At 50.2% G+C, this 24200-nt stretch overlaps 1 protein-coding gene across 10 annotated transcripts in view; it reads left to right on the top strand.

Annotated features, from left to right (window-relative positions):
* The window catches only part of PML (PML nuclear body scaffold), a 40852-nt gene extending 17548 nt beyond the window's left edge, over positions 1-23304 (top strand). For 2 of the 10 annotated variants that reach the window (XM_016124974.2, XM_016124973.2), the window contains exons 3-9: positions 1867-2447; positions 3950-4020; positions 9048-9185; positions 9541-9793; positions 10814-10866; positions 19558-19708; positions 20724-23304. In XM_016124974.2, the coding sequence (XP_015980460.2) occupies positions 1867-2447; positions 3950-4020; positions 9048-9185; positions 9541-9793; positions 10814-10866; positions 19558-19708; positions 20724-21502 (2026 nt within the window). In that variant the 3' untranslated portion in view covers positions 21503-23304. Of the gene's footprint in view, positions 1-1866; positions 2448-3949; positions 4021-9047; positions 9186-9493; positions 9794-10813; positions 10867-11466; positions 12693-19557; positions 19709-20723 lie in introns of those variants that run through there. The other 8 variants (XM_036238228.1, XM_016124976.2, XM_036238231.1 and 5 more) reach the window with 8 other exon arrangements.
* Positions 23305-24200: the final 896 nt, after the last annotated feature.

Here is a 24200-nt window from a genome sequence, read left to right as displayed (position 1 = left end):
TGGCTTAGGAAGGTTGAAAGCCGGCAAAGCTGAGGACAAGTGCTTGGTGCCATGACTTTGTAGTCAGATTGGCTATCGACTCTTGGTTGGCAGTTCCAGGACAAGTTGATCTCAGTAATTGAGGCCAAAGAGGCCCCAGCTAAGAGCCTTTCTCCTGGCCTCAGGTGAACTGATGTATTATCGTTGCCAGTGAGGGTGAATTACAATATATCTGAGGAAGTAACAATATTTTTCCTCGTAATATTTGAACAGGCAACCTTACAATGGTTAAAAGCATAAATACTGAGCCTGACTACCTGGGTTTTTGTTTTTTTGTTTTTACTAGTTTCCTATCATTGCCGGAACAAATTACCACAAATTTAGGGGCTTAAAACAGTACATATTTATTATTGTGTAGCTCTGGAAATCAGAAGTCTGAACTGGGTCTCATTGAGATAAAATCAAGATGTCAACAAGGCTATCTTCCTTCTAAAGGCTCTTGGAGAAGATCGATTTTCTTGCCTTTTCCAGCTTCTAGAGTCTGCCTGTATTCCTTGGTTCATAACCTTATTCTATCTTTGAAGTCAGTGGTATAGTATTACTCCGATCTCTGCTTCCATCATCATGTTTCCCTTCTCTCGCCTCCCCTTTCTTTTATAAGGACTCTTGTGATCACATTGGGTCCATGCAGATAATTCAGGATGATCTCCCATTTCAAGATCCTTAATGTGTTCACTCTTGCAAAGCCTATTTTCCATGTAAGCTAATATTCATTCACAGGTTCCGGGAATTATTACATGAATGGGAGCCATTATTCTGCCTACTACAGTTTGTATCTGGACTCTTACCACTTACTAATTGAATGAACTTGGACAAGTTATTCTACCTCTTGTTCAGTTTCCCCATCCTTAAAATGAGCATAATAATAGTTCCTATCCCCATAGGATTTTAGGATTACTTGAGTTAATATTTATCAAATGTTTATTATGATAGTATCTGACACATAGTAAATGCTATGGAATTGTCTGCTAGCTGAAATCTATTAAGTAAAAATATACACATTCTTTGATCTAGCAATACTGTTTTTTTGTAATCTGTTTCATAGGAACAAAAGCATCCATGCATTAGGCTACACAAAGCATTGTCCATATTGGCCAAAAAAGAAAGAAAGGGAAAAAAAAATACATAAAGAAGAATTCACTGTAATGTTCATTAAAAGGAGAATAAGTGAATCATTGTGGTCCATCTGGGATATAATGAGCTATTTATTAAAGACAATACAGTTGATCTATACTTAATAGACCTAGAACAATATCCTAAATGAAAGTAAATTAGAGGAGGAAGTTACAAAGTAATGGTATAGCATGATCTCATTTAAGTACAATAATCAACCTCCAAAACTGCTGTATATTTGAGCCAATTATTTAACCTCTGAATGTTTCTGTTTCTCCATTTATGAAATGAAGATAACAATCATTTCCCCCTAAACAGTCTCTAAGTGAGGGTGAAATAGGTTGAAATGTATATAGTCTTTAGAATCCCGCAAGCAGCTTCATAGTCTGTATATTTTTGTAAGGTGGTTTGAGTGGAGAGAGGTGTGGAAGGATGCACCCAGGAGATGATTAACTTTTTAAAAATATGTCTTTGTATTGTTTCTATTGTTGCTTCGGTAACTTTTTAATATTCTAATATTTTACTGGTAGTTGAGATACCATCACCATAACCACAAACACTGATTTAGGAAAAGCACGAACCTAGAAACATACCATGATTCAAAGTTTTGTAATTCTTATAGAGGAACGTAATAAAAATTTAAAGGGGCCGGGGGGGAACGAGGGGGGAGCGGACAAGAGAGCCCTAAATCGGGTTGGCCTTGTGTGTCCGCAGCATCTACTGCCGCGGCTGCTCCAAGCCGCTGTGCGTCTCGTGTGCGCTCCTGGATAGCGCCCACGGCGACCTCAAGTGCGACATCAGCGTGGAGATCCAGGGGCGGCAAGAGGAGCTGGATGCCATGACGCAGGCGCTGGAGGAGCAGGACCGCTCCTTCAGCGCGGCGCAGGCACAGATGCACTCAGCTGTCAGCAAGATGGGGCGCGTGCGCAGCGACATGGAAGAGCTGATCCGCTCGCGTGTGCGCCAGGTAGTGGAGTACGTGCAGGCGCAGGAGAGCGAGCTGCTGAAAGAGGTGAACACGCGGTACCAGCGCGACTACGAGGAGATTGCGGGCCAGCTGGACCACCTGGACGCTGTGCTGCAGCGCATCCGCACGGGCAGCGTGCTCGTGCAGAGAATGAAGCTCTACGCCTCAGACCAGGAGGTGCTGGACATGCACAGCTTCTTGCGGGAAGCGCTCTGCCGCCTGCGCCAGGAACAGCCCCAGAGCCCGCAAGCTGCCGTGCGCACTGACAGCTTTGACGAACTCAAGGTGCGCCTGCAGGACCTGGTCTCTTGCATCACCCAGGAGAGAGGTAAGCGCTCGAGCCACCCTTATAGCTGGCCTGTTTACCATTTAAGGGCTTGTTCCTGGATGCTGCCCTCCCTCCGGGGAAGGCAGAGCAGAAAAGATCATCTCCGTGTGACAGAAATGGAAATTGGGAGGGGTGGGGGAGGAGCGGGTATTGTCTCTTGAGTTTGATCACATCCTAGGTTCCAGGGCACAGAATAAAGAAGAGAGGAGGCCCTGATATGGGCCACAGCCACCCAAAGGGATCATGTGTGACTAATTTACAAGACTCCGTGAATTAGCTGCGATCTTGTGACCCTTGGAGAAGTTAGGAAACTACAAAGCTGAGCAATAGACCGATATCATTTTAATCTGGGAAGGACAAACCACACCAGGAGGTTCTCTTAAGTCAACTGGAGCATGAGGTTAGGGCAGAAAGGGGCTGGAAAAAACCCCTGGGTTGGTTGGGTGCTTACCCAAAAGCACGCTATGGCTCAGTGGAGGAGGTTCTTTGTCCCCAGAATGGCCTACTATCTGGACCAAATGCTAAACTTTATGGGCCGGCCCTGCCTGGTATTGAGCACTTGGGAAGTGGGAAACAGCAGACCAGTCCTCACTTCAAGTTGTCCAGTCCAACTGGGAGACAAGATGAGGGCATATCACATAGCTGGAGGGTGAGACAGTGCTTGGCTCTGCAGTTCAAATTCTGGAGTTGTAGCAGCTCTGCAGAGCTGGATAGGCCAGGGGGATTTTCAAGAGACATGGGGATGGGGTGCACAAGAGGGCCTTCAGGGTGAGGAAGCTTAAACAGCTCTTTGACGAAGGCTCTAGGCTGGAATCTGAGCTCTGGATAGCTGGCGAGGAAGGGGAGGTAGGCTAAGAACCTGAAGGCCCCTGGGCAGGTGCCAGTGATAAAGAAGCCTCTCCTTCCTGGCCTTGGAGCTGATGGATGTGGGTTCATAAAAGTATAGTCCTAGAGCAGGTGTGGACTTGTGCCTTCCCCACCTAGGCGGCGAATGTCACCCTATATACAGGAAATGACCCCACAGCATTTGAATAGCTTGCCTTGAGTATTGTAACCAGGCCCTGGCAAAGAAAGGAAATACACATTTTATTCTAAAACATGAGAGATTTAGTTTAGACTTAATCAAAACCAGGCTGTGGGTAAGAAGAATGTCATGCATGGAATTCTTACTATATGCAGAGAAGTCAGTGAACAGTAATGCCTTTAGCATTGTCCACACTTTGCTTTTGTGTTGGCCCAGAAATAGAGGTGCACTTGGAGTTTGGAGCCAAAGGCAAACGCTCAGTAATGACTTGGTTCATGCCCACTGCAGTCAGGGGGCTTTCCTTCCAAATGCCAGTCCCTCCATGGAGCTGTTCCAGTGCTGTGAGAGGTTGTGGAGAATGGGTTTCCAGGGAAAGCAAAGGAAACATTTCCTTTTTCCCTTTGTCACTGTCCCAGGCCTGGATGCCGCTCACCAAAGATATCCATGACCTGCCTATGACCTTCTCTATGTTCTCCAGATGCAGCTGTACCCAGGAGAACGAGCCCAAACGCTACCAGCAGTCCCAGGGGCCCTTTTGACGTTGACCTGGTGAGATGGGTTTGAGGGCTGATGGGGTGATGGCATGGTCCAGCAGTCAGGCGGGTTGGGAGTTCCCCTGTTTCAGAAAGGAAACTGGCACTTGCATGTGTCTGCAGGCAGCAGAGGTGAGAAAGTGCCTGAGAAAGGGACAGGAAGTGGCTAGACTGGAGCTTTTGGTGGGAGGAATAAAGGAGGGATTGGCTCGCTTTAGGCTCCTAAATGCCACAGTAGCTCTTGATGGGACATGAGCTCTTGATGGTTTTAGGAGCAGTTAGATCCAGATGTGTACAGGAGGTGAAGAAGGTGGTCACTGGTAGGCTCCCTTGATGACCTCAGTGCCCTGCACCCCACCCCTTTTCCTGATGTTAACATATGGACCTACCTTCCTCTCCTCTTCCCACACACATGGTTCTCGAAGAGGAATGGAGAATGGGGACAAGTGTCAGACCTCCATCCCAACAGCCTGGGTTCCATTGGTGTGATTTCAGGGCCAACATATATCCAAGAACCATAGTTTCTCAGGGTTGGAAGGCACCCATATCTCCTCTAATGTTGGCATTCCTTCTGCAGTGCCCTGACTTTAGCTGTTCAGCTTTCATGCACACACCTCCAGGGACAGGAAGCTCACTCATTCTTGAGGCAGCCATTCCCATTTCTGGACTACTACCCTGACTTAAAGTGCTTCCCTGGGTAGAAATGCAATGGCATCCCTTTGACTTGCTCCCTTGGGTGCTCGCATGCATGGTTTCTCTCCACCAAGATCAGCTTTCTCAGTGCCTTCCCAGACTGGGCATCTGGTCTCCTCAGCATCCTGCTCATCCAGGTTTGCATGTGCTTGCCTGTCTAGGACCCGGACCCAAGACTAATCAAATCTCCATGGAAAACAGGTCTTCTGATGGGGGTGGTCAGGATGGCAAGCCTTCCTAGCTTTGCTATGGCATGGCCCATAGGAGAGATTGCTGAAGGAGAGGCTTCCTGGCGGAGGCAGGATTTAGGATCTGAGAGTTTAGAGCTAGGAGAGAGCTTGGAGTCTAACTTCCTCTTCTAAGGAGGTTGAAGCTAAGGCCCAGAGAGAGGGTGTGACTTAACCCAAGGCCACATGGCAAGCTAGGGACAGGACTAGAAGCCAACTCCTAACTGTTTTGGGTACTACATCCCCATATACACAACTTTAAAAGTAAGAAAAAAAGGACATTTTCCTTTTTGGTTAGGTAATGTCACATGATCAGAAATAAAAGCATAGAAAGTCATAAATGTCTTAATCCCACCTTGTCCCCCATCCGTTGGTTCTTAGGCCCACATATCTAACTCTATGAACTTTTTACATATCTTTTCAGAATTTCTTTATGTAATTACAAGTAAATATGATTACAGATATTTGCTTTTTCCTTTTTTTTTTTTTTTTTCGTACAAAGTTAGCATAGTACCACATATACACAATATTGTGCTCCAGGCTTGTTCACCCAATGAAGTATTCCTTCCTGATGCCTTTTTCCATCTGCATAGTGGTCCACTGAATGGATGAAGCATGCTTCATTTAGTCAGTTCTCTGTCTGTGCATAGTTAGACATTCGTTTTTTATTACAAACATTACTAGAATAATGTCCCCAAAGAAATCATATAAATAATAGTGGAAAATGCCCCGGGTCCACTGATCTCAGCTGTCTTCCAGGTGCCCGTGGCTGGTTAATGAACAGCAAGAAAGCCCAAACTGTCTGTGTAAGGTCTAGGCATTTTGCCAGGTCCTTGAGGTGACCTCTCACTATCCACTACTAAACAGTTTGAACTTGGAGAATCAGAAGAATGCTCTTTTTGCAGAGCATCTTGTGTTCTTTAAGTAATAGGTTGGAGGAGGGGGCAGGTGGAGTTGGGGAAAAGAAGTGAATAACTCTGACTACAAAGAACAAATGTGACAGCTTGAGTGAGGCAGGCGTGGTCTGGCTATGCCAGGAGAGTCAGTTCCATCAGCTATGCCCGGAGAAAGGCAACTCTCGGATTCGTGTTCCTCCCTTAGGAGGCAGGAGCTGGGCTTCTAGTGCCAACACTCATCCCTCTTGAAACTTGGTTAACTTTCACTGCAGCTGTGTGCCTAGATGGAGATGACAACAAAATAGGCTTAACTAGGACTGCTGGTGGTGGGGAACAGGGGGTGGCTCTGGCATTTCCCATCCTTTGTTTTTCATAGGCTCTTTTTGTAATAATATTATAATACTTTAATGAAAAAAAATTAATTTAAAGCTATAACGTCTATAAATCAGTCATCATGATTTTCCTTTACTGAGCCCTCGTATGTCTGCTGCTTCATTAACAATGGAGGAGTGGGACAGAGACCGAGGAACCCAACCCTGCCTTTGGGGAGTTTATGGCCCACGTGAAAGGTCTTTTACATACCAGCTGTCTATAGAGCCACACACAAAAGGGCAGAGCAGGATCTTTTCGACTTTATAAAAAATATTTTAGTGGTGATAAAATACACATAACAAAATTTACCTAGAAATGGAATTGCGGACCATGTGGTAGTTTTACTTTTAATTTTGTGAGGAACTGCCATGCAATTTTCTATAGCAGCTGCACCATTACCAACAGTCTATACGGTTTCCAATTTCTTCATAGTCTCACCTACACTTTTTTTAAAATAGTAGTTTAAACTTTTTTGACTGTCATCTATCATAAAAAAATATATTTTACATCTAGCCTACGCTCTATATACACACACATACCTCTAGCTAAAACAGAAGTTTTGCAAAACAAATTGAGCTTATTACATGGGATTGCTCTAATATTTTCTCTTCTGTGTGATATAAAAAATGCAGGTCATGACCCATTCGATTGCTTTCATGGTCTACCAATGGGTCACAGAGTATAGTTTGAAAAACACTGGCAGAGAGCACTCAGTGGAGATTGTGCACTTCCCCTAATCGGAGATCGTCCATTCTCTCCCATTCCCCAAGACAGGCTCCACTCTCTAATCCAGAGACAATTCTTTTCTTTTTGTAAAGATACTGAGCAAAAGGAACCCAGAAAGAGGGAGGAAAGAAGGAAATCAGTCCATTATAGCAGATGGTGTAGGAGCCCACAGCCCACATCGGTGCACTGATACCAAAGAGCTCTGCCTGGCTTGGGTCTGGTACCCAGCAGGTGGCCTTGTTGTTCTGGGCCTTCCCTGTCTGTCCCAGCCCACTTTTGGCCAGGTCATCTCTGGACTCCCACTCTGAGGGTGGCCTGACCCTGTCCTCCCCCTGAGAGGAGGGGCAGAGCTCATCCCAATAAGAAAAGCCTATCCCTGGCCTCATAATCTTACAGTTGGGTGCCCAGCTTTTCCAGTGCAGCTCCGCTTGATGAAGAGTCCCCTCTGCTGTGTTGGAATGCCTTTCCTTTACTGTGTGGACAGGCCACAGGCTCCTGAGTGACACCCATCCACTGAGCACATGGAATTCAAGGCACCAATGGATCAGATTTGGGACAGGAGGGGCTGAGGCCAGAGTCTGGGCCTCCTCTTTCAGAGGAATACTTCCCACATCACTTACTCATTTTCAGCAAATGGTCAAGCAGGCTGTTCAGTTTCACACAATAGGGAAGGACGGTGGGGAGGGATGTAAAAGAGACAGTGACTGAAGAAAAGTGTGTGCAGATAGGGAGGGAACTTCCCTTTCAAAAACGTTGAGTTCAGACCCTTGTCCAAGCTCTTATTAGGTATGTGGCCTTAGGAAATAACTGCCTCTCTGCCTTAGTTTCCTCTTTTGTAGATTGGTGATTATCATAGGATGGTACCCACCTCTTTTTTAAACTATAATTTCTTTTTATTGTAGTAAAATTCATGTAAGAAAATTCAACATTTTAACCATTTTAAAGTGTAAAATTTATTGACATTTAGTACACTCTCAGTCTTGTACAATCATCTCACCTATCTAGTTTCCAGACTGTTTTCATCGCCCCAAAAGGAAACCTGGTAGCGAGGGAGCAGTCACTCACCATTTCCCCTCCCCAGCCCCTGGCAACCACCAAGCTGCTTTCTGTCCCTATGCATTTAGCTATTCTGGATATTTCACATAAATGGACACATATAATATGTATCCTTTTGTGGCTGGCTTCTTTTCACTCCTCATAATGTATTCAAGATGTGTGTGTGTGTGTGTGTGTGTGTGTGTGTGTGTGAACTTCTTTTCTTTTTATGGCTGTATAATACTCCTCTTTATGGCTATACTACATTTTGTTTATCCATTCATCCCTTAATAGACATTTGGATTGTTTCCATTATTGCTACTGGGAACATTCATGTGCGAGTTTTTGTTTGAACATCTGTTTTCTATTCTTTGGGTATATACCAAGAGTAGAATCATCAGATCTTATAAAAATTTCATATAAAATTTTTTGAAGAACTGCCTATACTTTATTTTGGCATGGGTACATGAAGCACTCAGCACTGTACCTGGCACAGAGCAGCAATAAAAAATACTTTTCATCTTCATTATCAAATGCTAAGTGCCAGGTGCTCTTATAAACATTTTACTGTAGTAACACACTTCATCCACACTACCCTGTAAGGTAGATAAATTATGATTATTCCCATTTAAAGACGGGTACTGAGGCCCGAGGAGTTCTAAGTGATTTGTCCAAGTGATTTCTTCTGACTCAGGCAGAGAAGGCCCAGGGGTGGGAGGTGGCAGAGTGAAAGCCATAGGGAGGCCAGTTTCAGCTCAGTGGAAGGATGGCCTTCCTGTTACAACTTTGCCCCTGTAGAGGAGATGGTTCTGGCAGCAGTGAGCACTTTGTCCCTTGAGCTGTGTAGGCTAGATGTTGAGTGAGCCTTGAGGAGTTGCTTGGCAGTATCCCTGGGCACCGGCACCTCAGGGTCACAAGGAAGTGAAGCCATGGAGGGTGTGGTGAAGACTCCCTGGTGGGCCCTGGGCTTTGGACCAGGCAGCTTGCACCTGTGGCTGATTGAGACCCTGGGGGTTGGGCTGACCTCAGGCCTGAGTTCCCAGCATTGGTCCTGCTGCCCAGTCATTTCTGACTCTCGTTTCCAAACTTTACAGCCAAAGGGGAAACAGATGGCTCAGCCACAGCCCCTGGGGCTGGCTGAGATTCATCCTGTGGCTGTGGTACAGTCGGTTCCTGGGGCACACCCTGTACCCATGTATGCCTACTCCATCAAAGACTCCTCCTGTAGAAAGGTAAGTTCTCCCCAAGCCCCACCTTCCCTCCTGAGGGCCCAGATCCCACCACGCGGTAAGAGGTAGAGCTGGGTGAGAATCCAGACCTTAATCTGTACCTTGCTGTTGGCTGCCCTGTCAGAAAGTTCCCCTCTACTAAGCATGAGCTCCTCTCTGGCAGTCAGAGGCTGGTGCTCAGCAGGCAGGGTCAGTGTGCATGGCAGCTTGGGAGGGTGTTCCGTGTGGAGAGAGCAGAGGGAACAGCAGGAGCAAAGGAGGAAGCCACAGGCCCCTGCTACTCAGGTCTAGGTCTCTGCCCACCACCCCAGGACCCCTGGAAGCTCCTTACCTGGCCCTGTGACTCCCCACTGCACAGGAGGTCTCCAACACAGCCACACCACAGAAGAGGAAGTCCTGCCAGACCGAGTGCCCCAGGAAGGTCATCAAGATGGAGTCTGAGGAAGAGAAGGCGGCCAGGTTGGCCCAGAGCTCCCTCGAGCAGCCCAGCACTTCCAGGGCAGTATCACCACCCCATCTGGATGGGCTCCCCAGCCCCAAGAGCCCCAACATAGTAAATGAGGACTTACTGCTTAACAGCAACCATGCGACTGCCGATTCTGGAGAGGCAGGTAGGGAAGTGGGGTTCAGCAGAGACGGAGACCTACATGCTGCCCAGGGGCTGGATGGGGCCCCTTTCTGCATTCTGACTGCACCCAGGGAGCCCAAAGCCCACAGCACTCCCAGTGACCTGCTCTCAGCTGCCATGAAATGGGACAAGGAGAGCTCACGGTTTGTCTAGGGGGTGAGAATGGATACAGTTTATTTTACATGTGCTTTGCTGGGATTCCAGTGCGGGAGCAGGAGGGGCTTAAGCTCACAGATCCTTAGCTCCTACCCCAACACACTCTTAGAGAACCCAGCTCCATGCCTCTAGAGAGTGCGGGTCTCCCCAGGAAACATGTATTTGGTGGGTGCCTAGTATGCTCCCAGAGAAAATAAAGTCCTCATCCATCAGTTCCCCAATTTCTCTGCAAAGACCACCCATCTGAGGTACCTCATTTGTCCTAGACATCTTTTACGGACACTGCCAGACAGGGAGTCCTTGGGCATGAGTTAAGGTCAACTGGTAGAATTCTGGAATGTTTGAGACACAAGACAATCCAGCTTTCTTTTCATTCTAGGTCACAGACCCTGACTCTGGTCACACACTGAGCCCTAACTGATATTCCTTCTTCACAGATACTATTGTTAAATCAAAAGGTTTTGGTTAACTAGATACAGGGTATCTTTTAACTTGAACATCTCATCTCAGAGGGCTGAGAATTGGAATAAACCAAAATGCTTCTTTAGGATTGCAAAAGGTTCCAAACCAGGTGATGCTTGTCAAGCCTCCTCTACTGGGAGCAAATTCTGCATTCAGAACCAGCAGCTAAACTAGTATTCAGAAGGCACAGCAGGCAGTAATGGAAAGCCACTTAGAATAAACAGATCCACATGGACGCACACGGTGACTGTTCATAACCCGCCTTGCAGGGCACAAGTTGCCCACCTGGTCCACTGCCCTGGGAGGTTTCCTGTGGGAGAAGGGGCGGGGAGGGTAGCAGGCATCCCCAACAGGGCCTAATGCCTCCGCTCCTGCCCACTGTCAGAAGAGCGCATCGTGGTGATCAGCAGCTCGGAAGACTCAGATGCTGAAAACTCGGTGAGTGGCCCAGAAGTCAGTTCTGGACTTCTGCCTCCCCCCTTTTCCTAGTCCCAGGGGTACAGCCATGACAGGTGAGGCTCAGACTTGCCTTGCACTTGGGCAATTTTCCAGTAAGGCTGTAAGTCCTGAGCTGCCCTGAGGACAGTCTCCAAATGCCAGCTGTGGGCCTGGACCACCCCAGGCTCCCCTCCAGACTAGGGCAATGGCATTCAGTAACCATATGTTCTCTTCTGAAATGTAAATAGATTACTTCTTTCCAGAGCCCTGTCTCTTTTCTGGACTACCCAGTGCTTTCGTTGGGATTGTCCTTATTCAGTTCCTGTCCTCTGTGTCCTCAACAACGAGGGTAGACAGCAGTGAGGGCCACTGTGGGGGTGTGAGGTTATGGGGCAGCACTGTTCAGGGCCCAGACAAGCAAGTTTTCACTCCATGTAAGAACTTTTTTAAAGCATCCTATAATGGAACAGTGGCTTTGTGAGTTGTGACCCTTTTGTCCCTGAGGCTTGTTAATGGAAGCTGGCCAGTCCCCTGTCCCAGGGAAAAGGGGATCTGAACAGAGTGAAAGTTTGGGATGGGTGGCCCCTGAATCCTCTCCAGCCCTCAGTCTGAGGTTCTATATTGGAAAGCACGTGGAGCCCATGGAGACTGCTGCACCACAACCCCCGCCAGCCCATCCCCTGCCGAGAGCGCGAGGAGCATCCCACCCTTGCCAGGCCTCCTGTCTGCCCAGTGGCACATGCCGTCCCCCATCTTCGCCTCCCCATCATCCCACCGAGCAAGCTGTCGTCCCTGATGCCAAGTCTCCCAGCCAGCCTGCCGGGTACCAGGAGCATACTGTCATCCAACGTGGGATCAGCTACTTGTCTCGAGCACAAAGAGCCACCCGACTTCGCCACATTTTCCACTTGCCACTCAAAATGTATTGTACCCCCATGTGGACTTGTACTTCCCCTGCCACCACTCCGGCCACCACCCCAGCCATCACAGGGCCTCCCAACCATCCTGCCAACACTCAGGAATGTAGCACCCCCCTCCAAAGGGCCAGCAGCCAACCCCGCCGGGTGCGAAGGGCAGGGCGGTCCCGTGGCCACTCCCTCCGGGGATCCTCACATGTAACCCAGTGGCTCAACAACTTCTTCTCTCTTCCTCTATCCTCTGTGACTCCCCAGCTTGAGGCCTCTCTCAGGGGGGGCAGGGCAAGAGGCAGAGTGCTTAGGGCATTTCGGATGCTTAGGGCAAGAATCTCCCAGGATTCTGACAGAACCCCTATGGAGAATCCCCAAATCCAGGTCCCACTGGAAGTCTCTCCAAATTCATTTTCTGCACTCCACCCTCCAGAGAGTCCCTCCACCAGCTCAGCGCCCCCTCAGACAAGCCTCTGAGAACCCCACGTGCCTCCCTCTATAGCTATTAGCCACCATCCTCTTGTAACCTTGTGGCCAACACCTATGCCCTGCTTCTGCTTTTTCCATCCCCCTGCCTGGCCCGGTCCAGCCCACACACCTAAACGCCCCCGACACAGTAGGTGTTCATACATCTTGGTCAAGGAATGAGCAGTTGCATGGACCCTGGGCAGAGAGACCTAAGTCTTCTTCAGCCAAGAGAGCATGACTGAGATTCAAGCCACCACTCCACATGCCTGGGCCTCTGCCCAAGAAAAGGAAGCTTTTCTCACCCTCTGCACCTCCCACTGCCCCATCCCCTTACCCCAAGCTTTTACTCTAGGTCTCTGCCAGGACCTAAACCCATGAGAACAGGGACTGTGTCAATCCCAAGACCTGGCAGATAAATATTTGTCTCAATAAATATTTATTGAAAGATCACCCTTGCAAACCCTTCTTCTGTGACCAACAGACTCCCTGCTGGACTTACGTCTTCCCTGCAGGTGGCTTTTGTCTCCTCCCGGTACTGAAAGTTGGTTCTCCTGTGGGGCTGCGATGTCCCTCTTTCCCGAAACCACACTCTCCTGTGAGTGTCAGAGGTAGGAGGTGGGGTCAAGAACCTCTGCCTCCTGGGTATTTCAGTCCCACCATCTGGTAAGACCTGTGCCTTTGAGGTTCCAGGTCTCAAGGTGAACCCCAGGTCCCCCAGCTCATCTCAGGCATCCTCCTGCTTTCCCCACATAGAGAAGACTTTGGTACCTGCCTCCTAAGTTTTCTCTCCCTTCTTCTTGGGGGACTGCAGGTATCCATCACCCTGGCGTCTCCACTTCTTGACTTCAGGGGGCTTCACCCCATGGCCACCCCCAGGGCCTCACCAAGAACTGTCCATCTCTAAAATGGTCCACTCAAGACTCTGACCATAGCCTCCTGACCCTTGAGCTTTCCAGTTACTTCCAGAACCTCTGCTCTCTCCCACCAAGCTCATCCTATCTTTGCTTCCCTCCAGCCAGCAAGGCCCACCATTACAGCCAATCTTGCATCCAGATCTCTTCACCTTGCCTCCCCATGGTCTATTAGGCCTGCCCTCCAAAAGCAATCTTGGATGGGTTCTCTAGCTTTGTCTTCTCTGCACTGCCACCTGGAGGCTGAATAGTGTTGGAGAAAATCGACGGGGAAAACCACAAAGGATAGTCTCTAAGAACGTGCTTGTCCTGCCCACCCCCACAGCTCACCGCACCTCCACTGCCCGAGCTCCACAGCTTCATCCCCACTCCATTCTCCACACATGACCATACCCTCTGCCCCAGGAAGACGACGGGAGCCCTCAGATAGCTAGTAGACATCTGCTATCCAATATCTAATCACAGATTGGCCTGACTCCATCACATTCTTCCCCAGTACTTTCTGTTAGGATGGAGGGACATCTACTTACCTCTGGGACACTCTCCTTCTGTCCTGGCCCCAGTCCTTCTGTCTCCTTGGGAGCCTCCCTCCACTTCCCCATCCTCATCTGCATCTTCAAATACTTCCACTTCCTCATGAGCTAAAACATGCTGAAGGAAGTCTTTTTTCCCCTCAGAACCTCCCCATTTCTAGCCCCTCAGCCCTCTTTCCTCACCACACTTCCCCGCTCTCCCTACCATGCCAGTGAAACTTGCCCACCTGCACTGGGTAACCTCCCTGGGTAGCCTCCAAGTCCAGGGGTCACCTTCAGTCCTTACTCTTGACCAGCATCAAACCCTCCCTGAGAGACTGCTTCCCCTGGGATCAGGAGGTCTTCCTCCTGCAGCCTGGCTGCTCCTCCTCGCTCTCCGTCAAGGTCTTTTCCTTTCAATGTTGTTCTTATGGCTTTGGTTCTTAGCCCTCTTCTCTTTTAGTCTGTATACTCTCCTGTGATCTCAGTCGGGCCTGTGACTTCTTATACTGCCCTTGGGCTGCTGATGCCAGACCAGAACAGCCAGCAGCCCTCCCCCGGATGCACTCACCCTGGGTGCCCCATAGAGAAACCTCAAGCTCATTTCCTTCTCTCAGTAAATTGTACCATCTGCCCAGTTACACAAGCTGAGACCCCAAAGCTGCCAGGGACACCCCTTCCTATTATTCCTCACAGCCAATCCATTTTTAAGTCTTGTCTTTCTGTGTTCTAAATGTCTCTGAAATCTGGGCACTTCTTTCCATCCCATAACCTTGAAAAAATTAAAGCAAAGCTGAGTCTTGGTGGAGGTAGAATCCCGGGAAGGAAACAGAGAAAAGGACTGGCTGCCAGTGGTCTCCCCAGACTTCCTCAGAGTCAAGTGGAGGAACTGACACCAGCCAAGTTTGGGTGGTGGAGATGTCAGTCTAATCCTCAGCTGTCAGCAAGGAGCTAGGTGATGCCTAAGGTTAATCAAGGGAGGAGGGAGAAGCACGTTGCAGGCTATGAAGACTCGAACATTTAGAAGTAGCTGCTTGCCTTTGAGGCTAAGTCTGGAGAGAAAGCCAGAGAACCACTGCTTTTATGTAGGTATTCTTCAGACACACAGGTTTGAAATTAACCATTACGGGAGTTCCAAACTTTCTTTAAAAGAAAACAAATTAGGTCCCCCTGGTGCATTTCTCCCCCATCTTCAGTGCCCTTTCCAGACCCTTGGTGCCCCTAGAGTACCTGCAGCAGCTTGGAGGGAGGGGGCGGGGCAACGGTCCCTGGGTGCTCCAGGCTCCTGTATTCTCATGTCCTCCCCTCTTTGTGACGTTAAACCAACCTTCCAGTGAGTGACAGTTGAAGAATACTGCTAAGGTACTGCATTTTCCAAATGTACCAGGGCCTGTGCCCCCACCATGACCCCCTACTCAGACTGCAGCTGTGTCAGTTGATGGACTCTAGGCATGTCTGGGGGGCTCTGGTGTAGGCCTACTGGGCTCTGGGAGAGACTGCGTGAGCAGGAGGGGCACTCGCCCCTGCTAGACGAGGCGGTGGAACTGTAGTGAGGTGGAGGGTGAGACCCGGGCCTGATGGTGGACCTATGGAGAGGACTATGATTAGAAACAAGGGTAGGTCAGCAGCGCCTCTGCTGTAGGCCCTGTATTAGGATCCAAGGCAGAGAAAGATAGGTGTTCTTGCCACTCTTGCGACAGATGACTGGCCCCAGGGCCTGGCAGCAGCAGGACCAAGTGGCAGCAGGAGGGGGCTTTGCCAAGAGGGCAGCCACTGGCAGAAGTGGCAGTGGTAACCGGCAGTGGACAGCAGGCCTGTAGGAAGCAGCTGACCCAGGGGAGGGACGCTGATGCTGGTGCGTGTGTGTATCAGATTTGAAAAGGTGCTCAGCTGAGAAGATCGGAGCCGCGTCCCCTGAGGGGCAGCAGCAGCCTGCAAAAGGGCTGGAGCGGTGAGCAGAGGGCAGTGGGGGCCACAGGCTAGCTAATGGTATGGTTCAGTCCACAGGCACATGTGCAGTCTATCTGGGTCCTTTTAGACCTTGCAAGAGCTGAGATTTTATATCTGCAAAAACCAGCAATGAATTTCTTACCTAACTGGTCCCAGCTGTTGCTTAACCTCAGATACTAAGAAAGTCCTTCAGGAGCTGGGACTCTTGATAAGCAATAATGACAGATACTAGGTAGATATCTTCAGGTGATGGATACTGAATATCAAAGGGTTTAGCCCCTGACTGGCGGTGACCAAACATGGACTCAATCAGTAATTAGGACAGTCATTCTCAACTCTGCCTGACACTATGATCACTTGGAGTTTTCCCATTGACAAATTCTTAGGTCCCGCCCCCAGAGATCCTAAATGAAATGGTATAGGCTGGGCATCACAAGTATTTCAAGCTGCTAATGCAGAGCCAAAGAAGAGAATCCTGAGACAACTGGGAGATTCAGTTACACATCTGTGTCAGAGAAATGCTCAGATGTGTATGATCGGCCTTGAATGGAGGTGAGATGCATCTCTTGGGATATGACCCGGCAGGGGAGAGGAGAGCTGGATCTTCCCAGATAAACCTCCTAGACCTTTGGAAGATGATTAAGATGTCAACCCACCTGCTTCCTATGAGTACCCTTGATATGGCTGTTGGACCTGCTGGGTTGAGTTGCTTTGCAGCCAGCCTGCTAAGTTGACCTGTGATGAAAATAAGTGAAATACAGCTCATGAACCAGATTGCATATGCAGCCTGAAAAAAATCCTGGATTTCTTATGGCTCAGTCTAAGAAACACAGTCCATTAGCCAAGTATAATAAAGAAATTACCGTATTTACTTGCATCCTTTAAAGACTATCGAAGGGGATCCAACAGATAATTCACAGCAGCACTTCTTAAATTCCTTTTCCACTTTCCTTCAGCTCTCATCATCTCCCACTCTCTACGCCCTCAAAGTGTTTTTCCGTTGTTCACTTTCCAGTCCTTGCACATGGAATCTCATCTCTCCCTACTCCATTTCTGCCTGCATTTCTTTCCCTGACAAGCCAACCTCCGCTTTTTCCAGGGAAAGGCCCTTTCCTGGGGGCCTGGGTTCTGGTCTCTACCACTGTCGCTCTCTCTTTCTGCTCCCCCACCCACTCAGTCATCCTGATGTGGAACAAGGCTGAGGCCTAGGGGTGGAACATGAGGGTTTTCCTTAGTGAGCAGAGATGGAAAGATGTTTTGTGCCAGAGCTTTTATGTGCTGATTGCTTTTCTGTTAAACCTGGGTCTTCAGAAAAGTCTTTTAAAAATGTGCCAGTATGTCCCTGGGAGGGAGAATTGAGTTTACAACTGGCTAGATTTCGGTCGAAGGTGTTCCAGTGAGACCGGCCCCACAACGAAGCCACACTTTATGAAAGCCCCCAAGGGCAAGAGGGATCTGGGAGACAGAAGAGTCAGGGCTGGGCTATCCAGCCCCCGTCCATTGACAAGCTCAGTGCAAAGGGGGTGCGCTTTTATTGAGAGAGCTAGTAGGCTCCTCAGTAAGTTCAGGACAAAGGACATTTCCGTGACTATAAAAGAGAAAATGACCCCAGGACAATGGGAGGCTCTAAAAATGAGGTTCTGGTGGCCATATCATAAATGACTCTAGTATAAAGATGGGGGATCCAGCCTAAAGATGCAGCTGTGCCACTCTCCAGGGAACTTAACTTTTGGAAGAGAATATCTGAAGAGAAGATTCTGGCTTTAAAGCCTGAAGAGACACAGCAGAAGGAAGGGACAGGTGGAAGCCCTCGGAGTCGCAGCAAGGGCTTTTGCAGTTGTTTGGAGAAAAAAGAAGGAAGAATAGAAAGCCCCGTGTGCCATGTTGGTGGCTAGCAGGAGTCAGCCACGGGGATAAATCTTCAGCCATTGGTGAGAAGAAGCCGAGGCCCAGGGGAGGACATGGCGAGGGGAGTGCAGCTCTCCACCAGCCCAAGTACAAGAGCACCAAGGCCCTATGACCAAAACAGGTTCTGGCATCTGGAAAGAGAAAAGCACTGGATTCCCCCATCAGGGAAGAAGTGGAGTCTTCAGTGCACCAGCTAGCAACTTCAAGGAAGATGCTATAGAACAGCGGTCCCCAACCTTTTTGGCACCAGGGACCAGTGCTCCTGTGAGAATCTAATGCCCGATGATGTGAAGTGGACTAGGCGGCGATGCTAGTGCTGGGGAGCAGCTGCAAATGCAGATGGAGCTTCACTCACTTGCCCACTGCTCACCTCCTGCTGTGTGGCCCAGTTCCTAATAGGACCGATACAAAGCAAGACATGCAAAATAAGCCTTGGACCATGGCTGATTCAAGGGTACTGATATGCAAGGCACTTGATAAAGTCTCTTATTAGGTCCTTCTGTCTAAAGCCCCAGAACTCACCAGCTTCTCTAAGCAAAACCAGCTCTGGATGGATTCCTAGGGAATGTCTGTTTCTATCGATGACTTGGAGGAAGTTGGTGAACCTAGGGTAGGACCGTGAAATGCAGATAAAGTAAAACTCAGCCATTCCTAGGAAAATTCAGCATATTTTACCTGTGGTTATTAATGACTTCGCTCTTGGCCAAAGTTTTGTTCGAACGAATGTTTTACCTGGAGAGTAGAAGGGCCTAGGAAAATATCTAGGCCAGAGACACTAGTCAGAAACCAGGGTTCATAGAGGCCTCAGACGGCCCCAGATGAGGCCAACTCCATCAACTGGCCAGAGTTAGTCCGTAGGGGAAAAGCCTAAGACCTGCTCTATCTAGACTGTGTCCTAGCAGTGCCTCCAGCCAGCTCTGGGACCCTGGCCATGTTCCTTTTCTCCTGGTCTCTGTCTAGTGTTCACAGGTGACAATCAGGAGGTTTTGAGGAGGCCACCAAAGACTGTGCAGATGACGAGCAATTAACTCTATGTTATAAGAGGCTGTGTCTCCCAGGTCTTTGGGAGCCAGAGTTCTTCTCCCACCCTAAGGCTTCTCAAACTGTTCTTGCCTTGGTGCTGGAGAAAACGGAAGAAACATGAACTGTGGCTAGGAGGAGGGAGCCTCATCTCAAACCTCAGATGTTTCTCTGGAAGGGGCCAGGAGTGGGTGCTCAGTCCGGAGGAGCCCAGGCCTCAGGCTTCCCTAAGCAGCTGGTTCCTGGATGCTACATGACAGGGCCTTCTGGCTCTGAGCTTTCTCCCTCCAGTGCTCTCAATGCTGGGCTCTGTGTGTCCACCTTGTGGTGTCCTAAGGGCTGAACAGTCCTCTCCCTTCTCTTTGTGTAGGACACTGGGACCTCGGCTGGCTTTGGGAACAAAAAAAGCCAGGCTCCTGGCCCCTTCTAGAGAAACATCTGGGGTTCAAGATGAGGATCCTTCCTCTTATCCCTGGTTCATACTTCTTCTGAGTCTGCTCAGAGTGAGGAACAGACACCTTCAGCCCTACCCACCATAGCACTGGGCCCTCCCACCAATGTCTGCACCCAGCTCTACCCACCGCTGTGTACAGTCTCTTACGTGTTCACTTTCACGCACATTGTATCAGCACAGGTTCACAAATTCAAGCCTGCCATGCACACCTAGATGCACATGCGCACACACTTGCCCACATGCTCTCATCCTCACCCTTCCTCACTAATACATGTGCACTGGTTGACACACACGGCCCGCGCACATGCACATACACATCTATGTCTTTTTATGCACACACATTCTCGTGCACATGCACTCACCTAGACACACACTTTCCCTTCCCCAATAAGGTGCCCTCCATCATGTGCATGCACGTGCCTTGGCCACACCAGCTTGCTCTATTCCCACACACACTTACGCACACTTTGACACATCTACTCACCGGCACATGCTCGCATTACCAGTATGCTCCCTCTCTCTCTCCGGACCCCTGACCTGTTGGCTTTCCTGTGTTTCAGTCCTTCCAAGAGCTGGATGGCAGCAGCAGCGAGTCCAGTGACTTTCAGCTGGAGAGCCCCAACTCCCTCGCGGTCTTGAATGACACCTTCGCCGACCCCCAAGCAGAAGACAGGCCCCTGGTTTTCTTTGACCTCAAGATTGACAATGAAAGTGGGTTCTCTGATAGCCTTCCCATCCCTCTCTAGCTTAGTCTCTACATTGCCAAGATAAGTATAGGCAGAGCCATCTGCAAGGTCCAGGGAAGCCCTGAGCTCTGGCCAGCGTCTGCAGCCAGAGAGGAGGCGGAGCACTGTGTCTCCCCTGGGACTCCAAGGTGTACCACTTGATTGCTTGAATAAGGACAGCTGCCTTGACTAGTGCCTGAAAGTGTGAGGCAAGCACCTCCATGAGCTCACCTCTGATGAGCACTTCTCTTAGCCTTGGGAAGACATTTCTAAACAGAAACACAGTACAGGAAGTCACTGCTATGAGACCAGCAACCCAAGCCAGTCCTTGGGCTGTGACTGCACATTTCTGAGTACAAGGCCCATTCCACAGGGGGCTGCACAGGGAGGCCAGTTGAGCCGAGGTCACAGAGAGATATGACCCCTTCTCCCAGAAGCCCCTCAACTCCTGCAGCATTCGCCTGGGCCCTGCCCTGGGGCACAGACTTGGCCTGGGGCAAGCTTAGGCAGCTAGAAGCAGCAGGTGTTTCTGCAGGAAAGGGAAGTCACTTGCAGACCTCACAAAAGGCTCTGGGCCACACTTTGAGTGCAGCAGATTGAGCAGGTATACTGTCGGTATCAGGGCTCTGACTGGCTGGGAGCCTTAGTTAAGTGACTAATGGGATTAGAGGCTAGGGGCAGGGAGCGGAGGGCTAGGTATAGAAACAGAAGACAGAAGGGACCTGGATCTAAAGGGTTTGGTGAACTCAGGGGCAGGTAGCAGGGGAGCTGGACTCCCTGCAGGTGATCAAGGGGCATTCGAGGGCAGCCGACCTCGTTCTGTCCTTCTCACCAGCAGAGCCAGGGTCAGAGTTGCACCTGGAGGCTAATGTCTGGTTCCAAAGGCAGCAGGTCTGAAGGTGGGGTCTCTGGACGGTGGGTCGGCAGCCCTGGAGGTCCCCACTCCTACCCAGTGCCTCCTGTGCCTCTGGGGTCTCACCTTGCCCTTCTCTCCTGCCCAGCTCAGCAGATTAGCCAACTGGCAGCAGTGAACCAGAAAAGCAAGTTCCGAGTGCTCATCCAGCCCGAGGCCTTCGGCATGTACTCCAAGGCAGTCTCCCTGGAGGTGGGGTTGCGTCACTTCCTCCGCTTCCTGAGCTCCATGTGCCGCCCCATCTTGGCCTGCTATAAGCTGTGGGGGCCCAGCCTCCCCTACTTCTTCCGGGCCCTGGAGGACATGAATAAGCTGTGGGAGTTCCAGGAGGCCATCTCAGGCTTCCTGGCCACCCTGCCCCTCATCCGGGAGTGTATACCCGGAGCCAGCAGCTTCAAACTCAGGAGTCTGGCCAAGACCTACCTGGCAAGAAACATGAGCGAACGTAGTGCCCTGGCCGCCGTGCTGACCATGCGCGACCTATGCCGCCTCCTCGAGGTCTCCTTTGGCCCCCAGATGGTCCCGCACATCTACTCCTTCAGCAGCCTGCAGTGCTTCACCTCCCTGCAGCCCCTGGTACAGGCTACAGTCCTGACGCGTGCCGAGGCCCGCCTCCTGGCCCTCCACAAAGTGAGTTTTGTGGAGCTGCTGACTGCGCACCGCCGTGACCCACAGTGGGGCTTGAAGAAGTATAGCCGCTACCTGCAGGCCACCTCTTTGCCTCCGGCCCAGTCTGTTCTCAGCCTGGAGGCTCTAAGCACCTACTTCAAAGATCTGTTGGAGGGGACGGCCGTGGCACAAGCAGAAGGCACCCCTACCCCTCTCACTGCCCACAGCTTGGGTGAAAGGGCCTCCCAACAGAGCTGAGAGAAGGGGATGACTGGCTTGGAATCTCTCGGGGCGGAGAGGGATGGGGTCCCTGAACCAAGCCCCACGCATCACAGCATTTCAAGTTCCTGGTCCCCAGTACCCAGCTGGCATTCGGTCCAGAATCATTTCTCCTTCTTTGGGACCAAAATCTCCTTCTCTAAAAACCCTACAGAGAAGGTTCCAAGGCTAAACAGCCATCCCTGTGGCCACCAGATCCCCCGTGCAGACCCTGGGCGCACCAGTGGGCTAACTCACCAGGCCCCTGGCCCCTACCTTCCGGGAGCCAGATCAGGGAGGTCCTGGGTGAAGACAGCCTCTGAGCTCTCTAAGTGGCGTCCATCTTGCCCCAGCCACCTGACTTGCCACTTCCATGGGTGTCCTTGCAGCTCCTCCCTGACCCCTGGCCACTGCCCAAGACCACTCCCATGGACACTGCCTGCAACACCGGTGGCCCCACAAGTACCCAAAGTGCCTTTCAAACCAAACTGCTCTTCATGAGCTGGGGCTCTCCCAGCCCCTGCCTGCCTGGAGGCTGGCCCTCTGTTCACTTCTCCCTGGAGCATTTTCATCCCCAAAGGGTCCTCGCAGCTGCAGGGATGGAAGCTGGTGTGCCATGCCTGTCCCCACTTTCAAAGTCTGACCCCTCCATGCTTGGTTCCTTCCTCTTGGCCACACAAATGCCTCCCCTTAGTTAAGACTTTGCTCTTTGATCTTCAGGCCACCAACCCCTCCCAGCATGGCCTTTTGCTCTGTCTGCAATGCCCACCTCAGGCCTCCCAAGGAATCTCCTCTGGCCAGTGCTGCTCTCTGTATAGTACGGGGACCCACACATTGGCTTCTCCCAACAGCCTCTACCCTCTGGAGTCAGATTCTCTGGAGAGGGGCTCAGTGAGCTGTTAACTTTAGCAGGTTCTCCAGATGATTTTGATGCCCATTAAGTTCTAGAACCATCGCTGTGTAGACTGTTCCTCAAAGGAGAAGCAGTGTGGAGTATCTGAGAAAGTCCTGGCCCTGGCACCAATTGTGTTAATTAGATGTGACCTAGGAAAGGGCCCCTTCCTGAGCTCCCATGTCCTCACCCATAAAATGGGCTGGTTGGCCAAGATAGTCTCAGAGTCCAATTCAACTCTGCCATTCTGGGGCTGTAGGAATGGAAAACAGGCCACTGAGACAGTGGACAAGATGGTTTCCTTCTTGAACCCTAGCTCCCAGGCCTAAACTAAGGTCCTCAACCTTGTGCTCACACCAGAGTCAGTAGCAGAACACAGGCAGGTCAGGGTCATCCCCTCCGACTAGCAGAACCATGGTCCCCCTTCCCTGCTCCCATCCTTCTTCCTCAGCTCCCTACTTCTGGGGCACAGCCCAGAACCCCAACCTCTATGGCCTCAGCTTTCATGTGGATAAAGGGTGTGTGCCCACACCTCAGCCCCCATCCATTGGGTGCCCTGAAGACCCACCCACTAAGGGATTACATCGGATCTTGCTACCATGGTGGGAGTGCTGGCTATAACAGCGCCAAAGCATTTAAAAGAAGATTCTGATTTAAAGCAGGTGCTGCCTCTGAAGCTGGTGGGAACAGACTGATGGAGGAAGGAGGTGGGGAGGTCTAGCTGTGATGAGGCTTGTCCTGGCAGCTGCAAGGCAGCCTCACCCTGGACTGAGCAGTGCTCACTGATTTCTAGCCCCACAACGCTTGCTATCTTCAGACATAGTCGATCACAGGCTTTATCACAAAATGCTATTCTGCCCTCTCTCCACTTTCACAGCCTTTAATAAAGATGTGAATCTTCAAAAGCTGATGCCCCGTTCCCATATTCTGCTCAGCCCACCCCAGGAGCCACTGAGCAGCTTCTTGCTTGGTGAAGGGGGTGCTTCCAGGACTGTGGGAGCTATTCTTTGTGGGTACTTTTCATGACAGAGCAGAGAGCCTCTCTTTGCTCAGTGCTGAAGGCCTCACGTTTATGAACCCCACATTCTAAGTGGGGAAACCAGGGTGGGCCTGCCGGGGGGACATCTCCAGAGGAAGGGAAAGAAGTGCCACATTCAAGAATTATCCCTGGAGAGAGTCAGGAGCTAGAGACCAGGGTCTGTAGGAACTTCACCTCTGCTGGGTAATCCTGTCCCCTGTGTCCCCAGAGCCACGGGTGGTAAAACCCCTAACAAGGGAAGTAAGGGAGGCCCAGGATATTAGCAATGTGTGACTAATGTGCTGCTGTCCGGGATGTCACAGATGGCATTCACATTAGTACTGACAAGGATTCCTGCGGCACAGACCACGTAGGTGTTTTCACTCTCCTGGCCTGGGTGGGTAGCCAGATAATGCGATTTGGTCACTGCCACCACCCTTAACCCCATCTTCCTGTCTCAGATTCCCAAATTCCAGTTCTGAGGTTTTTAGTCCCTAAGAGCAAGTCCAGATGTGTCACCTGTGTTTCATATTTTAATTCTATCTCAGGTATGTCGATGTCAACTAACTATGAGCCTACTGAGCTAGAGGTCAGGACACTGAGTTTCAATCCTCAGTAGCCTGTGACTCAGGTGGGCGTGTCTAGCTCAGGCTCCAACTCTGTAAAATGGGATAATAAGGGCCGTTTTTTTTACCTCATAGTATCTTGTGTGAACCAGCGATAAAATATTTGTGAAAATAGCTCTTTAATATATGAAGAACCACACAAATGTAAGATCTTATTTTACA

The sequence above is a fragment of the Rousettus aegyptiacus genome, unplaced genomic scaffold (genome assembly GCF_014176215.1).
Source record: "Rousettus aegyptiacus isolate mRouAeg1 unplaced genomic scaffold, mRouAeg1.p scaffold_m13_p_3, whole genome shotgun sequence".
Classification (NCBI taxonomy): Eukaryota; Metazoa; Chordata; class Mammalia; order Chiroptera; family Pteropodidae; genus Rousettus; species Rousettus aegyptiacus.
Note: the sequence above shows the minus strand (reverse complement) of the source record. Positions and strands in the feature narration are given on the sequence as shown.